We start from the raw sequence: 21775 nt of genomic DNA on the forward strand, positions 1-21775 counted from the left end.
GAGGTAAAGAGGAAAGAAAAAATGTTTAATGTTTGGCGAATAGAAGAACTTATCTAATATAATATTTGGTTTGACCGTATATATACGTGTACTCTCTCTGTCTAAGCATATATTTATCTTGGACGACACTTGTACATATATACGCAGTATACAACATGCATGTGTACCAACATCTAACTCTGTTTTAGCATGAATGATCGTATACGTTTACGCATAGTCGCATAAATATCACCATTACGATTTATCTCTCTCGATATTACTCGTATATCATTTTGTTACCGCTATGTAATATCTGAAATAATATTGTCCTTCCAAATATCAATAAAAGATTATCTCTAATAATCAAATATAAAATTATATTTTGATGATACACATTTTTTCTAATATCTATTATCGAATAAAGAAAAAATTAGATTATATTAGATACGATCATAAGACGAGAATAAATCGTTTACAGAAATCATAGTGAAACTTTTGTCTTGTGTTTTTCAGCCACAATAAGAACCAGTATCCTTGCCACGTAGAAGAATACTTGTACACAGATGTGATACATTAAATATGTATTTTTCGAGAATGTTGGTAGGGATGGTAGGAAAAGAGTATGGAGATACCCGAAAGAAAGCGATAAGAAGAAACAGAAAAAGGAAGAGAGAAAAAAGAAAAGTAGGAAAGCAACGTCTTGCAAAACTGATTCAGGATTCAAAAGAGCGATCGTCTAAAAAGAAGAAAATCTTGGCAACCAAACAGAACGTTATCTATATTGTAAGCAGTAACCGTGTACGTAGAAAGCTCTTCTGTAAAACGAAACAGGAAGATCTATGGAAAACTTCACATACTTGCTTGTCCTTTCTTCTGCCACCTATTTCGTCTTTTTTTACAAATGATCCGTAATAAGACGCCTCTTTGAATATTCTTTTGATCCTCTTTCCGTCAACTATTTGCAAATTATTCATGCATTAACGAGCATTATTCGTTTACGATGAATACTTTGTACAAGAATATTTCCTAGAACCTAGTTGAACGATAATTACTCGTCGTTTGATAAGAATGATCCGTAAAACAAATAAATTAATTTGTACCTAACCAATTTCGTATGTTCATTTGTATCTCGCAATATGAATAACTTATGAAAAACAAATAATCAAATTTATAGAGAAATATTCCATGAAGCTTCGTTGGATAATTGCAAGTCATTAGATCAAGCTTATACGTAATAATTACTTTTGTGTAGTTAGTTTCATTAATATACTCCGTAAGCAAACTCATGAACACAAGTATCTCACTAAACTAATAACACACAAAAAAGTAATCAAATTAATCTAGAAATATTTCATGGATCCCCATTATTAAATAATCTCACGTAGTTTAACAAGGATAATAATTTTGTTAGTGTATATCGGATACAAGTAACTTTTAATACAACATATTTAATACAACCGATAACATAGAAAAGGCAAATAATAAAATTAGAAATAGAAGAAAGAAAAGGGAAATGGTTCAAGCCCTTTAATCCAAACGGCTCGAGTTAGCGATGTTAAGTGGATGGCATCAGGTGGGCTAACATGAGGAGTACCTACTATTCTCCGTCCTTTCCTCTCACCTCTCTTAGCGATCCTCGACCGACTGCTCTCGGCTAAGAGACTGTGAATAATTATCAAGGCTAAAGCGTCAAGCAGAATGCCCGGTTCCGCCCTCCGAGCACCCCTTTACAAGCACTTATCATCATGGACCCTCTACCACCTATACCGATCTTCCTCGAAGAAGAGTTTCCAGTCAAACTCCTCTTATTTCTCTTGACCTGCATCTACGATTATAAAACACACGTGGCGACATTAATCTCTATAAATTTTCTTTTCTTTGTCCGCATACTTTTATACTTCACTTCCCAACCTTTCCTCATTTTTTCTCTTTTCCCTTTACAGTTTTTCTTTTCTTTTTTCCTTTTTTCTTTTTCCTCCTTCTTTTTCCATCACCTCAAATAACGAACACATTTTCTTTCAGCCCCACTAATTGTGAGCTTAATTGTGATTATCGTTTTTCATAAATTTTTACTTTTTTTCTAATACTCTTAAACTTTTATTTTGTTGAACAAAAAATCGTTTTTTAAAGATCACTTTTTAGATATAATGTTTTAATACTATTTGAAGATCTACGCGCATTGTAACATTTTATAAATGAATGTCTATTAATTTTTGGAAATTAAACACAATTTTTTTTCAATTAATACAACAAATTAGCCGACATACAATCTAACGAGATCGTACACTCAATTTTCTTCACTACAGTTTTTAGCGATTTTTACTCGTATCAGATTAGTAGACCGGAAGAAAAATTTTAAAAATGTTACTTGTTTAAACTATAAACATGTTAATATGAATATATCAGTACTCTGTGATAATAAATACAAAAATAAAATTAAGAGGAGAAAAAAGCACGAGTTCGAAAATAAGGAAGATGAATCTAACGAATCCCCGTATATGAAATATGGAAGTAATAAATATTATTTGAAATTTTCCACGTAGAGGAGTTATTTGAAATATATAGTAAGTTCTAATGAGTGGAAGAAATTTTCAAGTACTCAATTTATTATAACTGAAATATATAAAATACGTTGAATCGTTCAATCGAATAAATTTTCAATTGAAATTTGTCTTTAGTTTAAAATAACGATATTATTATTGATTTATTCAATAACACGATATATTTTCAAGCATACCATTATCCTTTATGGTTCTTTCTTATCGTGATAGGTTAGATTCTGTCGAATAATAGGAAAACGAGTGATCCTACCACGAAGACTAGCTTACCAATATTATTTTCCAAGCGATATGAAATATTTTATAATAGCAGGTTTCAAATCATACTCATTCGTATAAATTCAGTGAACAATGTCGATCGAGAAATGCCGTTCTTCCGGTTCATTCGCAAATCTTAAATGACGAGGCATAAAAAATAATAACCACGACAATAGATTGTATTTTATAATCAATTTATATTTATATATATAAATTTTTTTTATGTGTATATCCTAAAGATAAAGTTTCTTGACATTTCATTCGAATGATGCGCTTTCAACGATGATTAAATATTTGTATATCAGAATAATATGTGTGAGAGATTACACGATAGATTAATATGTTCGGAATATGTAAACGTTCGATGCGCAAGTTAAAATAAATGGATGATTCTTAATAATTCAAATAGAATAATTAGAGCCTTCGGCAATATCTGAGTAAAAACTGGAAGAATTTATCGATAAACTGTTAATTTTATATAAACCTTAACGTAAATTTTTGCATATTTTCAAAATTACAACAAAAAATATTTGATAAAAATATATTAAAAAATTAATTATATGCAGTTTATAAATCTTATGAAATCCACAATATATATATACATATACACGCATACCTATATTAATTAAATATTGTAGTAATTTAAACAATTATAAAATTGATTTTAGAATCATCGTAATATCGTTAAAATAAACATTTCATTGGGATGCTTAAAATCTTTGAATAAACGTCACTCATTTTATGATTGACCGATTTTGATGATATTTGCATGATGTACATACCGAATGAGATCTACAAAATGTAAATATTTATTTTATCGTAAAATAACTTGATAAAAAACATGAGAAAGAATTTATTTTATATTTTATTTGAATTTCCTTTTTTTTCTTATTTTCCAAATATAATTCCAGACACGTGTATTCGGTTTTACACATAAAATAACAAATTTTACCATGTTACACGAAAAATATTTTTGAAATGAAACTTATTACAGGATAGTAACAATAAAATTTTATGAAAGGACATGAGACAAAAAGATCATAGAGGTATAAAGAGAGAAAGAGAGAGAGAGCGAGATAGAATTCACAGTCGATCGACAGTTGAACGAGATTATGGAAGGTTTTAGTGTTAGTTTTGTATGTGTGTGAAGATACATTTCTAAATTATTAGATACAATTTTAGTTTAAACAATCCTAAATATTAATGGATTACAGTCGTGTTCGACCTACCTTTAATAATTATAAATTAATTAAAGGAAATGTACATTGTAATGTAAAAGCACTAATTGACTTTCATAGAGGACAATACATCAGTTAATTATTGAATTTTGAAGAGGACGATACGTCGAACTTATATTCCGTGTTTTTAAACTCCAATATATATTTCCTTTGATTAATTAACAATCATTTAAAGTTTGTCTAATACTCTCTTGGACTCTACTAATATATTACATTGTTTAAACTAAAATACCCGACTCACTAATGATTTTGATTGTTTCATCCTAAAATTTGTTTTCCACATGATAATACGAGTCTCGCCTTTATTGCGAATCGAGGCCACGTATATTCTATTTTTTTTTTTTTTTTTTTTTTTATTATAAACCAAATCAATAAACCCGAAAGATAATTTGAAAGACTTAAAATAAGATAAAACGTTTGAAACATCACCTCGAAAATGTTAGTCGCTTTGACGTTAATCAAAACGTGTAAAGATATCAAACACTGAAGGAAGGGTTATGGTCCTGAGTGGACAATTCACAGGATTCACAGGGCACGGATTTGAATCGCCGTCGTCCACCGGATTCAAGTTAGTTGATGGCGTCCAAGCAGAGACAATAGAAGCCACGACAGTACGGCACCATTATCCACCTCTCGCGCCTATGACAACCCCATGAATTATGCAGCGTAATGTAGACGGATATGCCAACCCACTAGCGCGCGTTCCAAGTGCGTGCGTTGTTCCATTACCGTTCCAAGACACACGATTTAACTATGCGCTCTCATAGATTTATGTTTATTTATCTGATCATCTCGATATACCTCGAGATCTTGAGAAAGACAAGTAGTTTTACTATATACGTAACGTGATATTATTTCCTAAGCTTTGCATACGAAATGAAATAAATATTAATAAAATAGAAAGCGTTTGATCGTTCAATAAGTTACAACTATGGTCACACGAATGAAAATATGAGAAACTCGTGTAACGGAGTAAACGCGAATTATTAAATCAAATTACATTTCAATTGTATTACAGTCCTATTGTGCTCATGGTCACCCATACGCACGACAATATTTATTACTCATTCATTCGTTTAATACCACGAATAAGCTCCACTTTACGAAGTAAGTAATTAAAAACTAATTAAAATTACGAACTATCTGTCTCGATGGTCAGAATCGATAGTTGTGTCATTTTACCTAGTTGTGTCAATTTACCTATATGAGAAACTATTCATACAAATTGCCATTTATTAGTATACTCATGTATTCTGTATATTCCGAGTAAACACATTCTCGTATAACTACGTACGTTTCGTTTGACATACATGTTAACGTTAAATCATTTTTACAAATTCTAAATACGTTCTCGTTTTAATATGTATAATAGCTTGTTTCAATGCATGCTACTGGAAATAGAAAATGCGTACGGACATATGAATAAATTGATATACGTTAAGCACACAACACATGCTATACCAGTACGGTGATCGTGCATTAACGAGTAACATATACGTGATGAAATTCTTCTTCATAGTTCGATTCGTTCGATATAACGGTGACGTCATTGAACGTAACAAGAAACTTTGACGAGTCGATTGGTTTTCATTTCCGTTTCCCATTTGAAGAGTCAATCTTGTAAACGAGCAGACAAATGTTTTGTTTCTTGTTTCGGTTTCTTTCTATGATTAACGAGTTTTCCGTTCAAAACGGTACATTTAAAAGTTCGCTTTATTTGCTTGAATGAACGCAAAGAAAGTCTCTTCAATTAGTTAGGTTATCAAAAAATCTCCAAAGATTAACAGTACATATAAGTATAGTTTTAAGAAACATTCTATATTGCGAGTTTATCGACTATTACACACAAATGTTAATTAATTTAAAGGGTAACAATAATAAAATGTATAAATAAAAAAATTTTGATTTACCTTACTAAAATAATTATAAAATAATACTATAATACGCAAAAAAACGTAAGTATCATCTAATTCAAATTCCATACAAGCCACGACCTAGTTTTTCAAAAGCCTATAGTTAAATAAAATAAGAATTACGGAAGAAACTCGGCAGCATTAACTTTCTTAAAGGTGGAACGTTAAATGGTTCTAACAACAAAACCCGCTTTGCTCGCTACGACTTACTTCCATTTACTTCGATCGAAACTTTTTCTTCGCTTAAGCAAGGTACTTCGGACTGCAAAGTGTCATTCGAGCGAACGGTTATGCTGTTAGTAGGTAGGTACGTATTAGACTCTAATCGTTTGCTTATAGAGCTGAACAAAAAACGACATTCTGTCCTCGAAATTCTAAGAAGTAGTAAAAGTGCGCCGATAGGACGTTTAAATGCTACTGTTAAAAACATTACATCATTTAAAGACGCACAATAAAAAAAAAGATAACTTACGTATCACCATTGAAACGGGAATGTATAATTAGAAGCACATGTGACAACACGACAGCTTTGCAATTAAAAATATTTTTTTGCGATCTTTATTAAGAAGAAAAAAAAAGAATGGAGAAGCTAAATTAAAGAGAGGTTAATGAGAAATAGAAAAATAGTAGCATTTAGATTTCATTCTTCTTCCGTATAAAAGTTGATTTTATTTTTCCCTATCATCATTGCTGTGAACACATGTTTCTTTCTCTCTCTCTCTCTCTCTCTTTTTTTTCGTTTTACTCCCATCACTTTCCCTATATTTTTTTTTCTTTATATCTACAACTACTTCAAGCAGTTTCGTTTCTTCTTCTTGTCTACGTGATTCAGTTTCTCCACTCGGCGTCATTCGTATCCTGCGAAGGCAGACACGTGCCTCATGGAAAAGTACGATAGACACGATTGCGGTTCTGAAAAGATTATGCGGAAAGCGATGAAATGGAATTGGAAGAAACGCGTCTCTACTTTAAAATGCCGTATTCGACATTCCTCTGGAGAAGAAAGTTTTTTCTTTTTTTTTTTTTTTTGGTTATAAAATTGAGCTCATTTCTATCTTTCGAACGGAAAAACGTACTTTCTTTTTCCTATTCCTATTTTATTATTTTTCATAGTTTTTAAAAGGTCTTCGAGGAAATGTTATTCTACAAATTTTTCTTTAAATGCAAAAATAGAAAATAAATTGATCAAATCCAAGGAGATCGTTCGTCAGAAATCTTCGAGTTCTATCCTTTACTTTAGTCTTCTTGTTCAAAGATGTCATCGTAGACGTCGTCGTCGTAAACGGAAGAAAGAAATGGTGGAAACGAGTTCAGATAAGAAGTTAGTTTGTAAAGACGCCAACGAGACCGTATGTTTCCTTCGAAAAGCAAAGCTACTACTACTACTACTACGGTCGATAAGTAACGAGCCATGAAGCGCGATTAAAACTTTGAAATGGTTTCTTTGGAAGACAACTCCGCATTTCAACGTCGAACAAGAGTTATTCGACTACGCTAGTTGGTAAAACGTGTTTTTCGCTTGACCGAATCATTATCACGAATGACCAACCGATTGGTGTTATAAACTTAGAAAAACTAAATTAAAAATAAAAAGAAATTGAAGAATTGTCTAATTGTTTTTTGTAAAACGATAGATAACGCGATAATTATCGATACTAATCGAAGGTACGGTAAAGCAGACGCTTCGAATATCAACGTGACTAAATTCTCTAACGTGAGTTAATTAAGTGGCTGCCTTAAGCGATATCTTACGTTACTTGAAGGTGTTCCTTTCCGTTCGTGACTCTTTCTAGATGTAATCAGATAGCACTAGCTTCACCGTTTCGACGGTGCTACCGTTAAGCTCGTTAGATCGATATCAAGAAGAATCATAGAATAGAAAAAAACACGTGTTAATTGCTATGAAACATGCGCTAATATAGAACAACAGATAAAAACACAAAATCGTCTCGTTTTCTTAAACGAAATCGAATATGACATGACTATAATGCGTAACTCACAAATTAGTGTAATCTCGCTATCCTCATTTAATCCGCTCGTCCATTGGATAAAGATCATTCCTGGAAACACTCGTTCTTCGTTGCGTTTCGTGTTTCGATAATGGACCGTATAAGATAACGCGAGGAAAAGGGTGATGATGAAAAAAGCGTGACAGTTCACGCCATTCCTCGCTCTTTCGGTTGAATATAATTTTGTTAAAACAAAGGAAACTTCAAATATATCAAACAAAAATGTCCACGACAATTTTCATTTCGCCGAATAGAATTTTGTTTAAAATATATTTCAAATCATATCAAAATAACTTTCGAAAGATTGTATAGAATCATGTTAAAGGAAATTCGTTTTTTTATCTAAACAATATGCAAGAAGTCAACCGTTTATATATAAATATAGGTATTTAAGTACTAGAAGGGGGTGCACCAGCGGAACCATAGTCAGAGTGTTGAGGGGTAACATTGAAAATGACCACATAAGTGGCTTGCATATCGCTCTGTCGTATAACCCAAGTCGTTATCATTTCGTGCTTTACGATCGTTTTCCATGGTACCGCGAATACGCGCTACAAATTGCACGTAGTTTCTGTTTCATAACTCGTGGACCTTCCAGCACCTAACGATACTAGAGCCACACGTAATAACTGACTTTTTGAGACTTTTAAATAATCATCGAAGACACTTCATCGTTTTTTTACGTTCCTTCGCGTAAGTAAAATCAAACACACACACACGTGAAATTTTAATCATTTCGTTATCGGTAAGAAGCACTATATTTCTGGAAAATCAAAATTATTCAGAAATCGATTGTAGTTATATATATATATATATATATATATATATATATATATATATATATATATATATATATATATGTATAAGAAAGACGATACTTGGTCTATTCTTTGTAAGCTGAGTAAGTTGTGTGTGTAAGTCTGTGTGAGTCTAGAAGGTTCTCAAACGATATAAGTGCTTTGTTTATTAGACCGAGCCGGACGTTAGGAAAATTCGAGAACGGTTCGGAAGATGGTTTATTCCTCAGGGATACAAGGTAGGGGCAGAAACTTATGAGGAGAGGGTAATCACGTGTGGGAGAGCGTTGGGAGACCCGAGCGATGAGAGCGAGTGACAAAGCGATATGATACGAGCGTGATTAGCAAGTGAATAGCGAGTGAGTAGCGGGTTGCGGTAAGATTGCGGATATTCGCGGGTTTTGTACATTTGTGAGGTCAGAGTGAGTGTGAGAGATTGTGAATGGTTATTACTGATTGTAATAAATAGTAACTTGTCGAAATAAAGAATATCTTCTATATCTTAAATGGTGCCGGCAACACGGGGAAATTAGATATCCTTAGCCGGATACAGAATAATTGATTTTATTTCCCTATATATATATGCAAAATTAAAAAATGACGATAGTAGCTTTAATCAGATGTGAAAAAGTTAATTATTCAAAGGTCTTTGATAAGCCAAAAATACTGTGACCCATAATCAGTTCTACCGTGGCAACATTGATACGTTATTATTTTTATGACCTGTCATACCTATAGGAAAAGAAATTTCTTGGGTCCTCTTTTATCTCCTTACCGTCTCGCATCCTCATATTTGACACTGACATATCGTTCACGCTACACATGACTGACGAGCTTTCACTATTGGCCGATGCCATTTTCGCGTTTCTCGTCTTACCCAATTTCCCTTAGGAAACCATGACCTATCGACTTTTCGACCGCTATTGTCATAGTTTCCAATGATTTTTTTAAGCCTTCCTTATATAAGTAACATACTTAACAAACCACTTTTTATCTATTCCGATAAGATGTCAAGATAAATCTGCAAATACACGTTGCGTAAACAAAAATTACGTTATTCTTCAAATTTTTATTCGATCTTTTTTATAAAATATAAAAAACGCATTGATTTTATAAACAAAAAAATCATTTACTGAAATTACGTTTATACGAAACATTGGTAAAAGTAATCTCGTACTAAACATATATATAAATTTGTTGATTTGTTATTCACCAATTTGACCGAATTTCTCTTAAATAAATGTTTCATCAAAACCAATGCATTAATCTGATTAAATTGCATTAAGCGCATTATTGTATTTACTGAGTTATTAATAAAACATACTAAACTAGTAATTGTAATTAATTGTAATAGCAAAAATGATAATGATAATGATAATACGAATATGTATCATTGATATAATCGTTAAAATTAAGTAATATCATTGAATAGTATTATTCATTCACATTTAATTATTATATTATATAAAGATGAAGTTACGATAGAAACAAATTCTTCGTAATCAAATAAGTAGCATAATTTAGTGTGAAAAGAAATGTGAAAAAAAATAAAACACAAATAATAAATAAATTCCATGATATTGAATTTTTATTCGTTCGATTTTACTTTCTTACTAATTTCTAATTACACATCTAAATTCTTAATTTTCTTTTTAATATAAAAATAAAACAAAAGTAGCTAAATTAGCAGAGAAAATTCTGCAGATGTTTCTAAACATATAATCTAAAGGTTCGTTCGGTGATTTTCTCACAATGATGGTAGAACACGAAGTAATGGATGGAGACAAAAGATTGAAAGACAGGAAGAAGAGACACAATCCAAAAAAAAAAACGATGGATTACCGGAGTTTAATGCGATCCCACACAAACATATTGAAAGCCGTTCGATTGTTCAAACCTTTTCTCCTGTCCCGTACAAGGTAAACCTCTAATTGTGAGTAAATATTAAACAACATTTAAATATATATGTGATCTTGTTTAAAAAATGTATTTGTTATTTCCCCTAGAATATTATTTAAAAAAAAAAACAGTGATATCAATGAGACAACCTATATAAAATAATAAAATACAAGAAAATTAAACCCGATACAAAAAACAACAAATTTGTATAATTAAGCATTTTCTTTAAAGGAATTTGATCGAATCTTCAAACAAGAGGTATAAAGAAAGAAAGAGAGAGAGAGAGAGGGAGAGAGAAAGAAAGAAGAAAGGAAAAGAGAAAAAAGGATTCCTGCTCACTTAACGGTAAATTTGTTAAGTCGGCCGATAACTTTTACGGAAAGTAGGGAGATTACTCGAGCAAGTTAGTAAATTAATCCACCCTTAACAAACCATGGATCCCTCTATTACTTTCCATTCTCCCTCGGCATCCTTCTACTCGCACAAACGAGGGCGAATGGGGCTACGAGAAACACCGAGGCGTATTTTAGACGACTCGAGCTCGAAATTGCTTAAAGAGAGAAATCTCCAAATACGCGAAAGCCAGGGTCGTGGCTCGACCAACATGAATTTGCGAACTTCTAATAATTGTTTTACCCGGTTCAGCATATATCTAGGCCGAGTATCCATATCTGGCAGGAAGAATAACTTCAAAATAAGGTATTATCGTGTTCGTTTGAACATTTTGAAAATGTTTGTTAATTTTTAGATCTAATCTTTCTTAATCTCCAATTATTACATCTGTTTCTGTTCTCTTCGCATCTAACGTTGCCTTAGGAAAAAAAAAAAAAAAAAAAAATAGTTCTCGTTTTTCATTCGATGAAGGAAAATAAAAGATATGGTATAAAATAAATGAGTAAGCAATTTACTTTTTGGTCCTTTTTAACTTCGTCGCAAATACTACAGTTTTTCTTAGATATAGGTTTGTGCACATTTATTTGGAGAAAGTCAAAGAACTCTTGTAAGACGCAACCCAATGGTGGGAACAATCGAATACGAGGACGAGACTAAACGGAGTGGGCTCTTAACTTCGAGTAAACTCCGATTCCACTAGGTCGCGTGAAGAAGATCGAGTTGGTGGTTCGCACTGTCCTATCTATCTCACTAGCTATCCAAGCCCTTTTCTTCTTGTATCCTGTTTCTCTTACCTTATATCCTTCCATACTTTTTTACCCTCATCCTCCTTCTCCCTTCACGGTGGTGAGAATCGACGATAGAAAATAAGTCGAAGTTCTGAAGAGAAACGAGGCAATATCGGAGAACCAGAATTGGCTGTTCCAATAAAATTTCATCCAAAATCGGTCAACTTCTGATAAGACATTCTTATAAAATCGGTAATATTTCAATTCACTGATACGATCATTGACAATCGTATGCATGCAACTTTAATTTCGTTCACCTTTTAAATCAGTCAAATTAATTGTTTAAAACGAATATACAATTAAATCAAATACATTTGTCGAGAAACATTATGACTATCGGGAATTTTGCACGTTTTCCGAGCTTTATTATATTTATATAAGTATGGCGAGAATTGTTCAAATATTAAATGGTCGTTTATTCCCGAAACATTGTTCGACATAAAATGAGATAACTTTTAAACAAATTATCAATTTTTATTAACCTTCTCTGTAAATGCATCTATAACATTTAGTCTTTTGTTTTTTTACGTCAAACACAGAAATATCTTTTTAAAAAATGTATGTATTAATATAAATTTAAGTATAGATTTATTTCTGTATCGATTCGACTTTAATTAATTATTCTTAATTATACGGTATAAAAAGTATCCGCGAAAAAGAATCAGACGATATGAAGTTAAAAATAATATCTTGGCAATTTTATTGTTTATCAAGATTCAATTACAACACATTTACAATACTAAAAATAAAACACGGATAGAAAAAAGTAATTTAAAAATTTAATGATAATTGAAGAATTTAATCGATTCTTCTTACGACTGTTACAACATTATTTGGAAGTCGGAAATGGAAGTCATGAAATCGCGAGAGGTTACAGTCCCTTGATGCCGATAAAATAAATGTGCAACATCAAACAACAAACTCTCCAAGTATTTCTTTTAACTATTATTTCCTATGCTTTGAGTTATTCCTACAAAAGGGTATAAACTAAAGAAAAACGTAGAAAAAGATTTTAATACACTATGACAATGGGAATGTATTGATAATTGAAAAAAAAAACGCTCAATAATGGAAAAAAAACATTTAAGGTGTTACAAATTCCTTTATAAATAAATCCCGGTTAAAAAAACTACTAAGCATAATTGAAATACAATTAAGAATATCATTTGAACATGAAGTAACAATTTTGTGAACGAAGTAGGAAGAAGAGTAAGAAGAGCAAGAGGTTGTGGAAGACCCCGTTATCCCTCACCTATACTAGGATCTTCTCCTCGAACTCCCTAGTCGGTGACAGTTATAGGACGTCTCGTTTGTAACTGTCGGCACGACAGGATCGAGCTCGAATCCCCGAGATGCATTCTGTGAGAACTAAAGGAAGGAAGAGAGAGAGAGAGAGAGAGAGAGAGAGAGAGAGAGAAAAGAAGGTAACATCTGACGAAAAAGAGAAGGAGATGGAGATTCAAGACGACACCAAGTCGGGATACATCGGAAAATATTGGATTCGACGTGTCTCGAGCAGAACGGAAAAAGATAGAGAAAAAATGATGAATAAAAAGAAAGAGAAATATAGGAAGAAAAAAAAAAGATAGAAAAAGAGAATAAATAATAGAAATCATACAAACCGATAAATTATTACTATTTTTAAAGATAGTTGAAGAATTCGTTCGGAAGATTAAATTTCGATGTTTTTGAATTACGTGGGGCTGGTGATTGAATATAATTATGAGGAGGAGGAAGAGGACTGAGGAGGACTGAGGAAGAGCCTTTTTATTTTCGCCTAGCGTGAAGTTAGAAAAATATCGCAAAAGGTATGAAATATACTAACGTAGTTCTTCTAGGAGAAAATTAAGGAATGGTCTGCCCATTAAAATAAGGGTGGCGCACTATGAGAAGCAGTCAGTCGTCTCGAGTGAATGAGAGGTCGCGAGGAAAAGATTGCGCATGAGTGGAAGTGGAATGAAAAGTCGGAGAGTGGCTCGAAAGACGGAAGGAGGGTGTAGAGTGAGATGAGGTGAGGTGAGGTGAGGTAAGGTGAGTCGAGGGTGTGCTCGGGTGGTTCGAAGAAGAAGTCGGTCTTCAGGAAGGAAACTGAGGCGAATCGGTTCGTTAAACCTTCCACCGAGAAAGAAAAGTCAACGAGCTCGATACGATTCTGAAGATCCTCTCGCGGTTTCTCGCCCGCGTGTGCCTTGATATCTTTTCCTTTCTATTCTTTAGCACGTACAAGAAAAGCTTTTCATATTTTTCTTCTTTTATCTTCCTTTTTTTTCCTTTTTTACGTTCGAAAGGGAATTCCCAGTTCTATCAAAAATTAGTACGCGACGAAAAGGGAAAAAAAAGAGAAGAGTAGAAAAGAAAACGAACTATCTTTTTTCAAGAAGAGTATAAATTCAACAAACCATAGCTAAGAATAGATAGTCTATAAGTTAAGTATAGGATAAGTTGAGTTAGTTTATTAATAGAAATAATTGATGAATAATTCTTATAGCCCTTGAAGAAAGAATCGATGAGAATCTTTATTTATGGAAAATACAGATGCATATGGTATTAATAATAATTATTACTTTTAATCTGATTTTCAAAAATATCGATATTTTCTTTTGTTATATGTAGAAAGGATTTGTTTCTCTTTTCTCATTAAAGCGATACATGTAGCTGTTGCACTGACCGACAGGTCATATGAACATTTCACCACGATTTAGCGAATCTCATCGAATCATAAACACTCGTGGCGGTACAGAGAGCAAATAATTCGATTATTTGTCACATTAGTATTCATGTAACGCTGACTGCGAGTGGTGCGAATCTCAATAAAATCCCTAATAACATATAACGGACGTCGATAATCGTCGAGTTTCGAGGATACATTCATTATCGCGTCGAACCACCGGCACTGCTGACCGTCATATTTCCGGTCGTATTTCGCGTATATTTCTCCGATTATATTTTCTCTTGTTATTAACTAGTTCGAATTTCGTCGTGTATCGATCATAAATTACAAACAATACTGACCATTCAGAAATAACTTTTTTTTTTTTTTGAAAGAAAATATCAGATAAAGAAAAATCAACGTTTGCGTTATGTCCTTATTAGTAATTTTAAAAATTAATGGAATAAATGAGTAAAATGAGTTCAATTTAGGATCATACTAATCGTCTTATCAATAAATCTATTTTATAGAAAATTTAAGCGAAAAGAAAGAAGGAAGATAATAATTAAAAAAAATATAACTGTTAAGATATAAAATGGTTTAATCGACGGATGGGACAAGAGGAAAGTTGAGAAGAATACCTTGGTGGCAATGTGCAAGGTAGTTTCTACGCAACAAGGAACATGGTCAGAAGAAGAACAGGCGCGCTGGATGAAGGAACGTGTCCTAACTTCGATGCTGGTTTTCGACCCTCTTGAGGACTTTCTGGCCATCCCTACCCAACCTATCGTCCTTCTACCCTTTCTCAAGTCACCCCTTTAACTTTCGAAACTCTGTGCGCGAAATTCAGCTATTACAAAGCGACAACCGTCGCTCTCTTACTCTTTCTCTCTCTCTCTCTCTCTCTCTCTCTCTCCCTCTTTCACTCTCAACTATCCCTTCTGTTCCCTTTTAATACGTCGACCGTTGCAGGTGCATCTTCCAAGGATGATCATCCTTTCTTCGTCTTCAAGAGTCATGAGTAGTTTTCACCAGTTGCTGCTATGTAACACGCTACCGAGTTTTAACGACTCGAAAGACGACGTATTTGGAAAGTTTCCTTGGACGAGTGGTTCACCTACTCGTGATTGAATTTTCGAATATACTTTATTGTGTATTATACAGAAAGTCGGTAAATTTAACAGAGATGAAAACTCACGAATGGCCTTCAATTGCTTTCCTAGCAAAATTCAACTCGTTGACCTATTAACCCTATATTTGAACATCCGATCGATTTTCAATCGCTTTATACCATCAATTCTGTTATTACAATATAGTTTAACAATGTAAAAGATATTTGTGAATTTGAAGTTGTTTTGCTATAAAGTTCAAGTACTCTTACAAGATCTACCAGATGTTTAATCGTAAGAAAAAGTTTACGATTCTTACCTCTTAAATTATATTTTAAAAGAATAAACATAAACGATAGTCCTAGAGAATTGGTATTATCAAATACTTTGTCTCTTAAGACGCGAACAAATGCTTCGATTCTTTCTAGAACAATTGGCTAAAAGATATAAAGACAATAATATAAAAATGTCAAAAGATATCGAGTGGAAAGGATACTAAATTTATAAACGATATCTACGATTATAACGTATAAATGTCGCTTGCAATAATCGTGCCTTCTTTTATTTAAAAAGAGATCGTGGTAAGTCACAGATTGACTCATCCTGTATTTCGTACTGAACGTATGGCGAGTCAAGCTGTAGGATTTACAGAGGAAACGTATTTCGGGCAAACGAATCTGTCTTTTTCAAATCACAGAAAACGAAAGGATAAATGTGAGGTAGTGAGTAGGTATGTCTGTGTGCGTGTAAGAGAGAGAGAGAGAGAGAGAGAGAGAGAGAGAGTAAGATTGGTGGGAACTCAAAATGTCTTGCATGACGACGTTAACCGATTCTCGTGGTGACGACAGAACTTTCATACGCTTTTCAAAAAAGAAGCATGGAAGAAGGATGTGCAGAAAATCAATATTCGTATAAGTCGAAGAAAATTCAAATACTGTCAAATTCGATTACAGTTAGCTTACTCTCCTTTCTCTATCTTTTTCTCGCGTCTTCGACAACACTTCGTCTCTCAATCGAGAAAAATATATCTCAATGCTTTTGGATCTTGTAAAAAGGAAATACGGGAAGCAAAATTGTATCTAACACATTTCCATTTTTATTTGTGAAAAAAAAATAGCTCTTTCCTACTGTACGTGTATACATATCCATAATATTTTCTCCGAGCTAATTAGCGTAGGTTTTTACAAGCATATAAAATCAAATAAAACAGACGAGTAAAATGTACTATAAAAAGTTTGTAAACATGTATCGTACATAAGGATACACGTGTAAAAACTAACTCAAGTGTATTTGAATTTCGAAGTGTACGAAAAATTAAAGTAATATGGTTCAATATTTGTTAGTTGTAAAATGTGTAGTTAAGTCAAAGTAAACGTGATAAAAACGTAGAAAGTTGGTTGATCTATTTATATTGTCGATCATGAAGAACGATGAGAAAGATAAATGAAAAAAATATGGACTCACCTAATTTCTCATCCAAGCTTCCGGAGACGTAGAAGAAAGCTTCGGTTAGTCCAAGGAACAGCACTATACTCCACATGTTCTCTCTGTATTCCTCGTAATCCTCGTCGCGAAAATCAAACGCGTTTAAGCTTTTCCCGGATAGAAAAAGCACAAGGAGGAACCTCGTAAATCCAACTAAAGAGACATCCACTTAAACGACTTCAATGTCAGCTTTCGTCGTTTCGATTCCTCGTTTTTCCGTAAAATGGCAACGGCATGGCGCACCACGTCGTCCTGAAGACAAACAGTTTCTACCGATCTTTCTTTGCTCGCGCAAAGATCTACCGATCTCGCTAAGATCATTACTTCCTGAAATCTAGAGTACTGGTAGGAGGGAAAGAAGAGAATGAAAAGTTTTCAATGACGTCACCGTCTTCGTTTACGCATCGCAAGCAACTTCTTTCTTACTTTGTCGAAAAGAATTTCCAATGAATTCGAAGCAAGCGAATTCGAGTTACTCTAAACTGCCAGCTTTTTTTCGGTTCACTAAACTGCGACGCGATTATGTCAAGAGTTTTATCTCTAAAAAAAAGTGTATCGTCAATATCTTCTTCCTTCTTTTTTTTTTAATCTTTTTCCTTTTGCTTTCTTCTTTATTCTTTTTTCTTTAGCTTTTTGTATTTGACTTTTTTTTGGTTAATTTACCAACGTATTAACGGGCACGATGCGGCAGCTGTGGCTGTCGCTGATGATCCTTTCGTTCCTCCCATACACATTCGCGCGTACCTCCGTTTTTTGTCTCTAATTAAATACTAATTAAAGCTCCCACACCCTTGACCTTAAGCATACGCTAGTGCTCGCGCACGTTTTCTCTCTTTCCCTTTTCTCCTTTCACACTTTATATCCAATTTTTAAGCGATCTAAAACGTCAATATTTTTTTATCTCCTAGATTTCTTCTTTCCTTCCTATTTTCTTTTCTTTCGTTTTCCTCTTTTTTCCTTGATCACTTTTTTTCTACTTTTATGATCTCTTCTCTGTCGAATAAATAATGTCTTTTAACTACTTGATAGCTGTCGACGATCTTAAAGTATTCCTCTCCTTAAAAATTCGATTACGCATCGCAGAGAAATCAACGAGATCCATTTTGAATTCACTCGAAGTATCATCATCGTCGTCGTCGTCATCATCACCATCAACGAGTTTCTTACGTATCCTCTCGACAATTTCGTCACTTTCTCATATTATTCGATTGAGGAAGGAATTCAGTTAAACGAAAGTTTCAAATATATCGTCACGTTTATATGAAATTCTCGTCTTACTTGTGATCAATTTTATGCTATTCCAGCTTGATGAGTCATATTAATATCTGATAGAATATATACACGTGTGTATCAATGTATAGACGAAGGAGTAAGATGGAAAAGAAGATAGATAGATAAAGAGAAAGAGAGAGAGAGAGAGAGAGAGAGAGAAAGAGAGGGTGACCGGTCGATACGATCTTCGCTTTTAGGCCCGACACCGTGAGGAATACAGAATACGACGATATAAAATATCTTCATCGATTCGGGTCATCCCGGCCCATGCACAGAGCTTATCGTTGTCCCGAATAAAAGTGCTCGAGTACGATAGGAAGAGAGAGAAAGAGAAAGAGAGAGGAAGGAGGGAAAAAGAGACGAACAGTAAAGCGACAATGACGGCACACACGCACGTACGTATAGATAATACATTCACAAGACACGACACACAAGGGATAGAAGAGAATTGTCGTGGGGACAGGAAAAGGTCTTCGGCGACTATTTTTGGTTCGTATACAGACACTCGAGAAACAAGCGATAGGCCAGAGAGAGTGTCTGGGTGAGTTACTGGTGAACGCACGAGGAAGGAGTCAAGGAAGGGGTTGAAGAGCCTCGTGAGCGACACTCGCGCTTGATAGCCGCGAAATTCGAGCCTCCTTTGGTATCCAAAGAAATAGTAGTAGGAGATACGTCCCTCGTACTTTGGTATCTCTGATGTGTCCTCATCGATCGATTTTCCTCAAACCCTTTTTACCCCTTTTTATATTACCACCTCCGGTATAATCGAGCTTCTACAAGCTCCGACGAGCCCCTCTGCTAATCCAAATACCGATAATCCATTCTTGAGTCTCAATATTCTTACAACATTTCAGCGATATCTTCTTCCATTGTTAATATCATCTTTCAAATCCAAATCCGTTGAATAAGTCAACATTTTCTTTTTTTCTATTATATATCTTTTATCTTTTCCCTCCTACCCCAAGCACAACGTATCTCTTCTATATTTTTTTTTATCTTTTAATCGATCAAAAATTCAAAAGAAAAGAAAGATAGAAGGGGTTGCGTTAACTTTGGCGAGATAACACGTGCGAAGTTGTTGAAAGATCGATCATTATGGATTATACGAGAAGATGTCGATTGAAGCGTCGATTTAATATCAATTTTTTTTTTTTCTTGTCGTTCTTCGTTAAAACTTGATTATTTACACTATACTTTGACCAGGAATTATTTTAATATGGAATGATATGGAAACAAAAGAGAAACGCAACTCACAAAAACACGAGATCCTCGACCGACGGCGGACGGTACACTGACGGAAAAGACGAACAAACGGCGCGTCGACGGACGCGCAGCCTGCGAAGCTTCCACAAGAGGTAGCAATGCTGCTAGTGGTGGTGCTGCTAGTGGTGGTGAAGCTGGTAGTGGTGGTGGTGGTGGTGGCAGCAGTAGTGGTGGTGGAGGTGGTGGAGATAGTGGTAGGTAGAAAAGGTTGGGGTGGAGGCGGAGGAGGAAGAGGTGGTTTGCAGAGAACAGTCGGCTCGAAAGGAAAGGAAAGGGGTTGTTTCGTCGTACAAGAGCACCAACTACCCCTGCCTATCCGCTACCTATCTGCTTATGCTACTACTAGCCAGTTGTATAAGCTTCTCTTCTTGACTACCGTCCTACAAAAATGGACCACTTTTCTATACCATCCTTTTGGTTAACTTCAGCAAGTAGACAGAGGTTAATTAACTTCGATTATTATTGTTTGACATTTAAACAAAATTACTACTCTACTTTTCATTGAAAATATATTATTTTTCAAATTAATGTTAAAGCCATATTTGCAAATGTCTAAATACAATATTTTTATTTAAACATTGAATGCTCGATAAACTTATTTCGTAAGTTCGTACTAACTAATTAACACGGTCGCTGGCAACTTAGATCGGAAACTGCAATTAACGTAGAAAGGGGATGAAACGGTGAATGAACGGACTGCGATGGAACGTATCTAGGAGGACAGGTACGAGCCACACGGCAGTCGTTCTTTATGCTCAACGAGCTCTTTAGAAGTAAAGTTTAATGCTATTCCACTTTTAGGTAGGTACCATCTGCCTGCCCCGTTATAGATAGAAAGGAAAAAAAACGGATGAGCAAAAAGAGTAGAGAAAGGAAAATGAAATAGCAGGTAGGAATAAAAGGAGCCGAATTAATCGATCGGCCGATTATACTATCGGTGCATTAACCAATTCTCGAGAAAAAAGGTATTTTAAAGTCGAAAATAAATAAAGATAAAGTAATCCAAAGTGAAGGCATGCAAAACTCACGCAAATCATTCTACGCGATTCTTATTCTATCCGTTAATTTTACTTTTATTTGTTTTTAATCTATCAATGAATATCCAACAATTTCATTTAAATTAACAATCTTATTATAATTTTTGTTAACTAAAATTTACTCTTCGAAATCATTTCCTTTTTTTTTTTTTTTTAAATAAAAGATCCTTTGTCTTAAAAATAATGATCACGTGTTTCGATATGATAAAATGAATTAATTAATCATTTTGTTTCACATTACGTACAGTGATGAGAGAAAAAGAATCTTTTCATTTAATCTTCAACAAATTGTGCTAAAAAGAAAATATAAAAATAAATTTAGAAATGCTAAATAATTTGGAAACATATTTTAAACATTTCAGACTATTTTAGTTCGTTAGCCAACCATTATCGAGCATCGCAAATTCTCTGAAATGTATTCGAACTGACAGGATAGGTGCATACCGGTCGGTCTAGTAGAAGGTAGATACTCTGGAGGAGGAGAAAGGAGGAAAAGAATCGAAATAGGGTGAGAAACCTCCAGGCAAAAGGTAGAAGAGCAAGTGAATGCTTTCTGACTGGTGTCACGGATCATGGTCATCTTGAAAGCTTCTAAAAGGAATATCTCGGTCGCTTTCTGAAAGCTATCTTTTCGCAAAGGGAATGACTCACTTCGGTGTGTGCGTCGAGTAGGTACGTTACTTGTATCTAGTACAAGAGATATATTACCTACTAACGTTGAGTATTCTCACTCACTTTTTTCTTTTCATGCCATTGCAACACACCAATAGTTGAGAATAGTAAAAAAATCTACGCTTAAATTTTATTCTTTTATCTTTAATTCAATGGTTAAGATCAAAAATTTTTTTTTAAATAGTCATAAATCGTTTTGTTAAGTTTACAAATTCATTGATAATAAATGATAATAAGCAAACAAAAAATTATTAAATAAAAATAATTTAATCGAAAGATTTATTTTCTTATCGTAATGCTAAACGTTATCCCTTTTCGCAATGCCGTAACTTCTAAAGGACTCTCAAAAGGACAGCCGATAAATGCTAGATACTGGTTGATCCGCGTGTGTGACTTCGATCACAGAGAGCCGTTTAGTCGGGTTAAATCGAATTACGCTTCTATACTGGGATCAG

The 21775-nt window shown here is 33.9% G+C and overlaps 1 protein-coding gene and 1 long non-coding RNA gene across 3 annotated transcripts in view; both read right to left on the bottom strand.

Annotated features, from left to right (window-relative positions):
- The window catches only part of LOC107063900 (kin of IRRE-like protein 1), a 304919-nt gene extending 285237 nt beyond the window's left edge, over window positions 1-19682 (bottom strand). The window contains exon 1 of one of the 2 annotated variants that reach the window (XM_015316052.2): window positions 17056-19682. In XM_015316052.2, the coding sequence (XP_015171538.1) occupies window positions 17056-17131 (76 nt within the window). In that variant the 5' untranslated portion in view covers window positions 17132-19682. The remainder of the gene's footprint in view (window positions 1-17055) is intronic. The other variant, XM_015316051.2, reaches the window with a different exon arrangement.
- Window positions 1398-4767, bottom strand: LOC149032646 (uncharacterized). The gene is made up of 2 exons (XR_016176466.1): window positions 4463-4767; window positions 1398-1804 (listed from the first exon to the last, which is right to left on the bottom strand). It is a non-coding gene; the product is annotated as an uncharacterized LOC149032646 (long non-coding RNA).
- Window positions 19683-21775: the final 2093 nt, after the last annotated feature.

This window comes from Polistes dominula, unplaced genomic scaffold, assembly GCF_049000335.1.
Source record: "Polistes dominula isolate Pdom_NZ unplaced genomic scaffold, Pdom_raw_medaka contig_73, whole genome shotgun sequence".
NCBI lineage: Eukaryota > Metazoa > Arthropoda > Insecta > Hymenoptera > Vespidae > Polistes > Polistes dominula.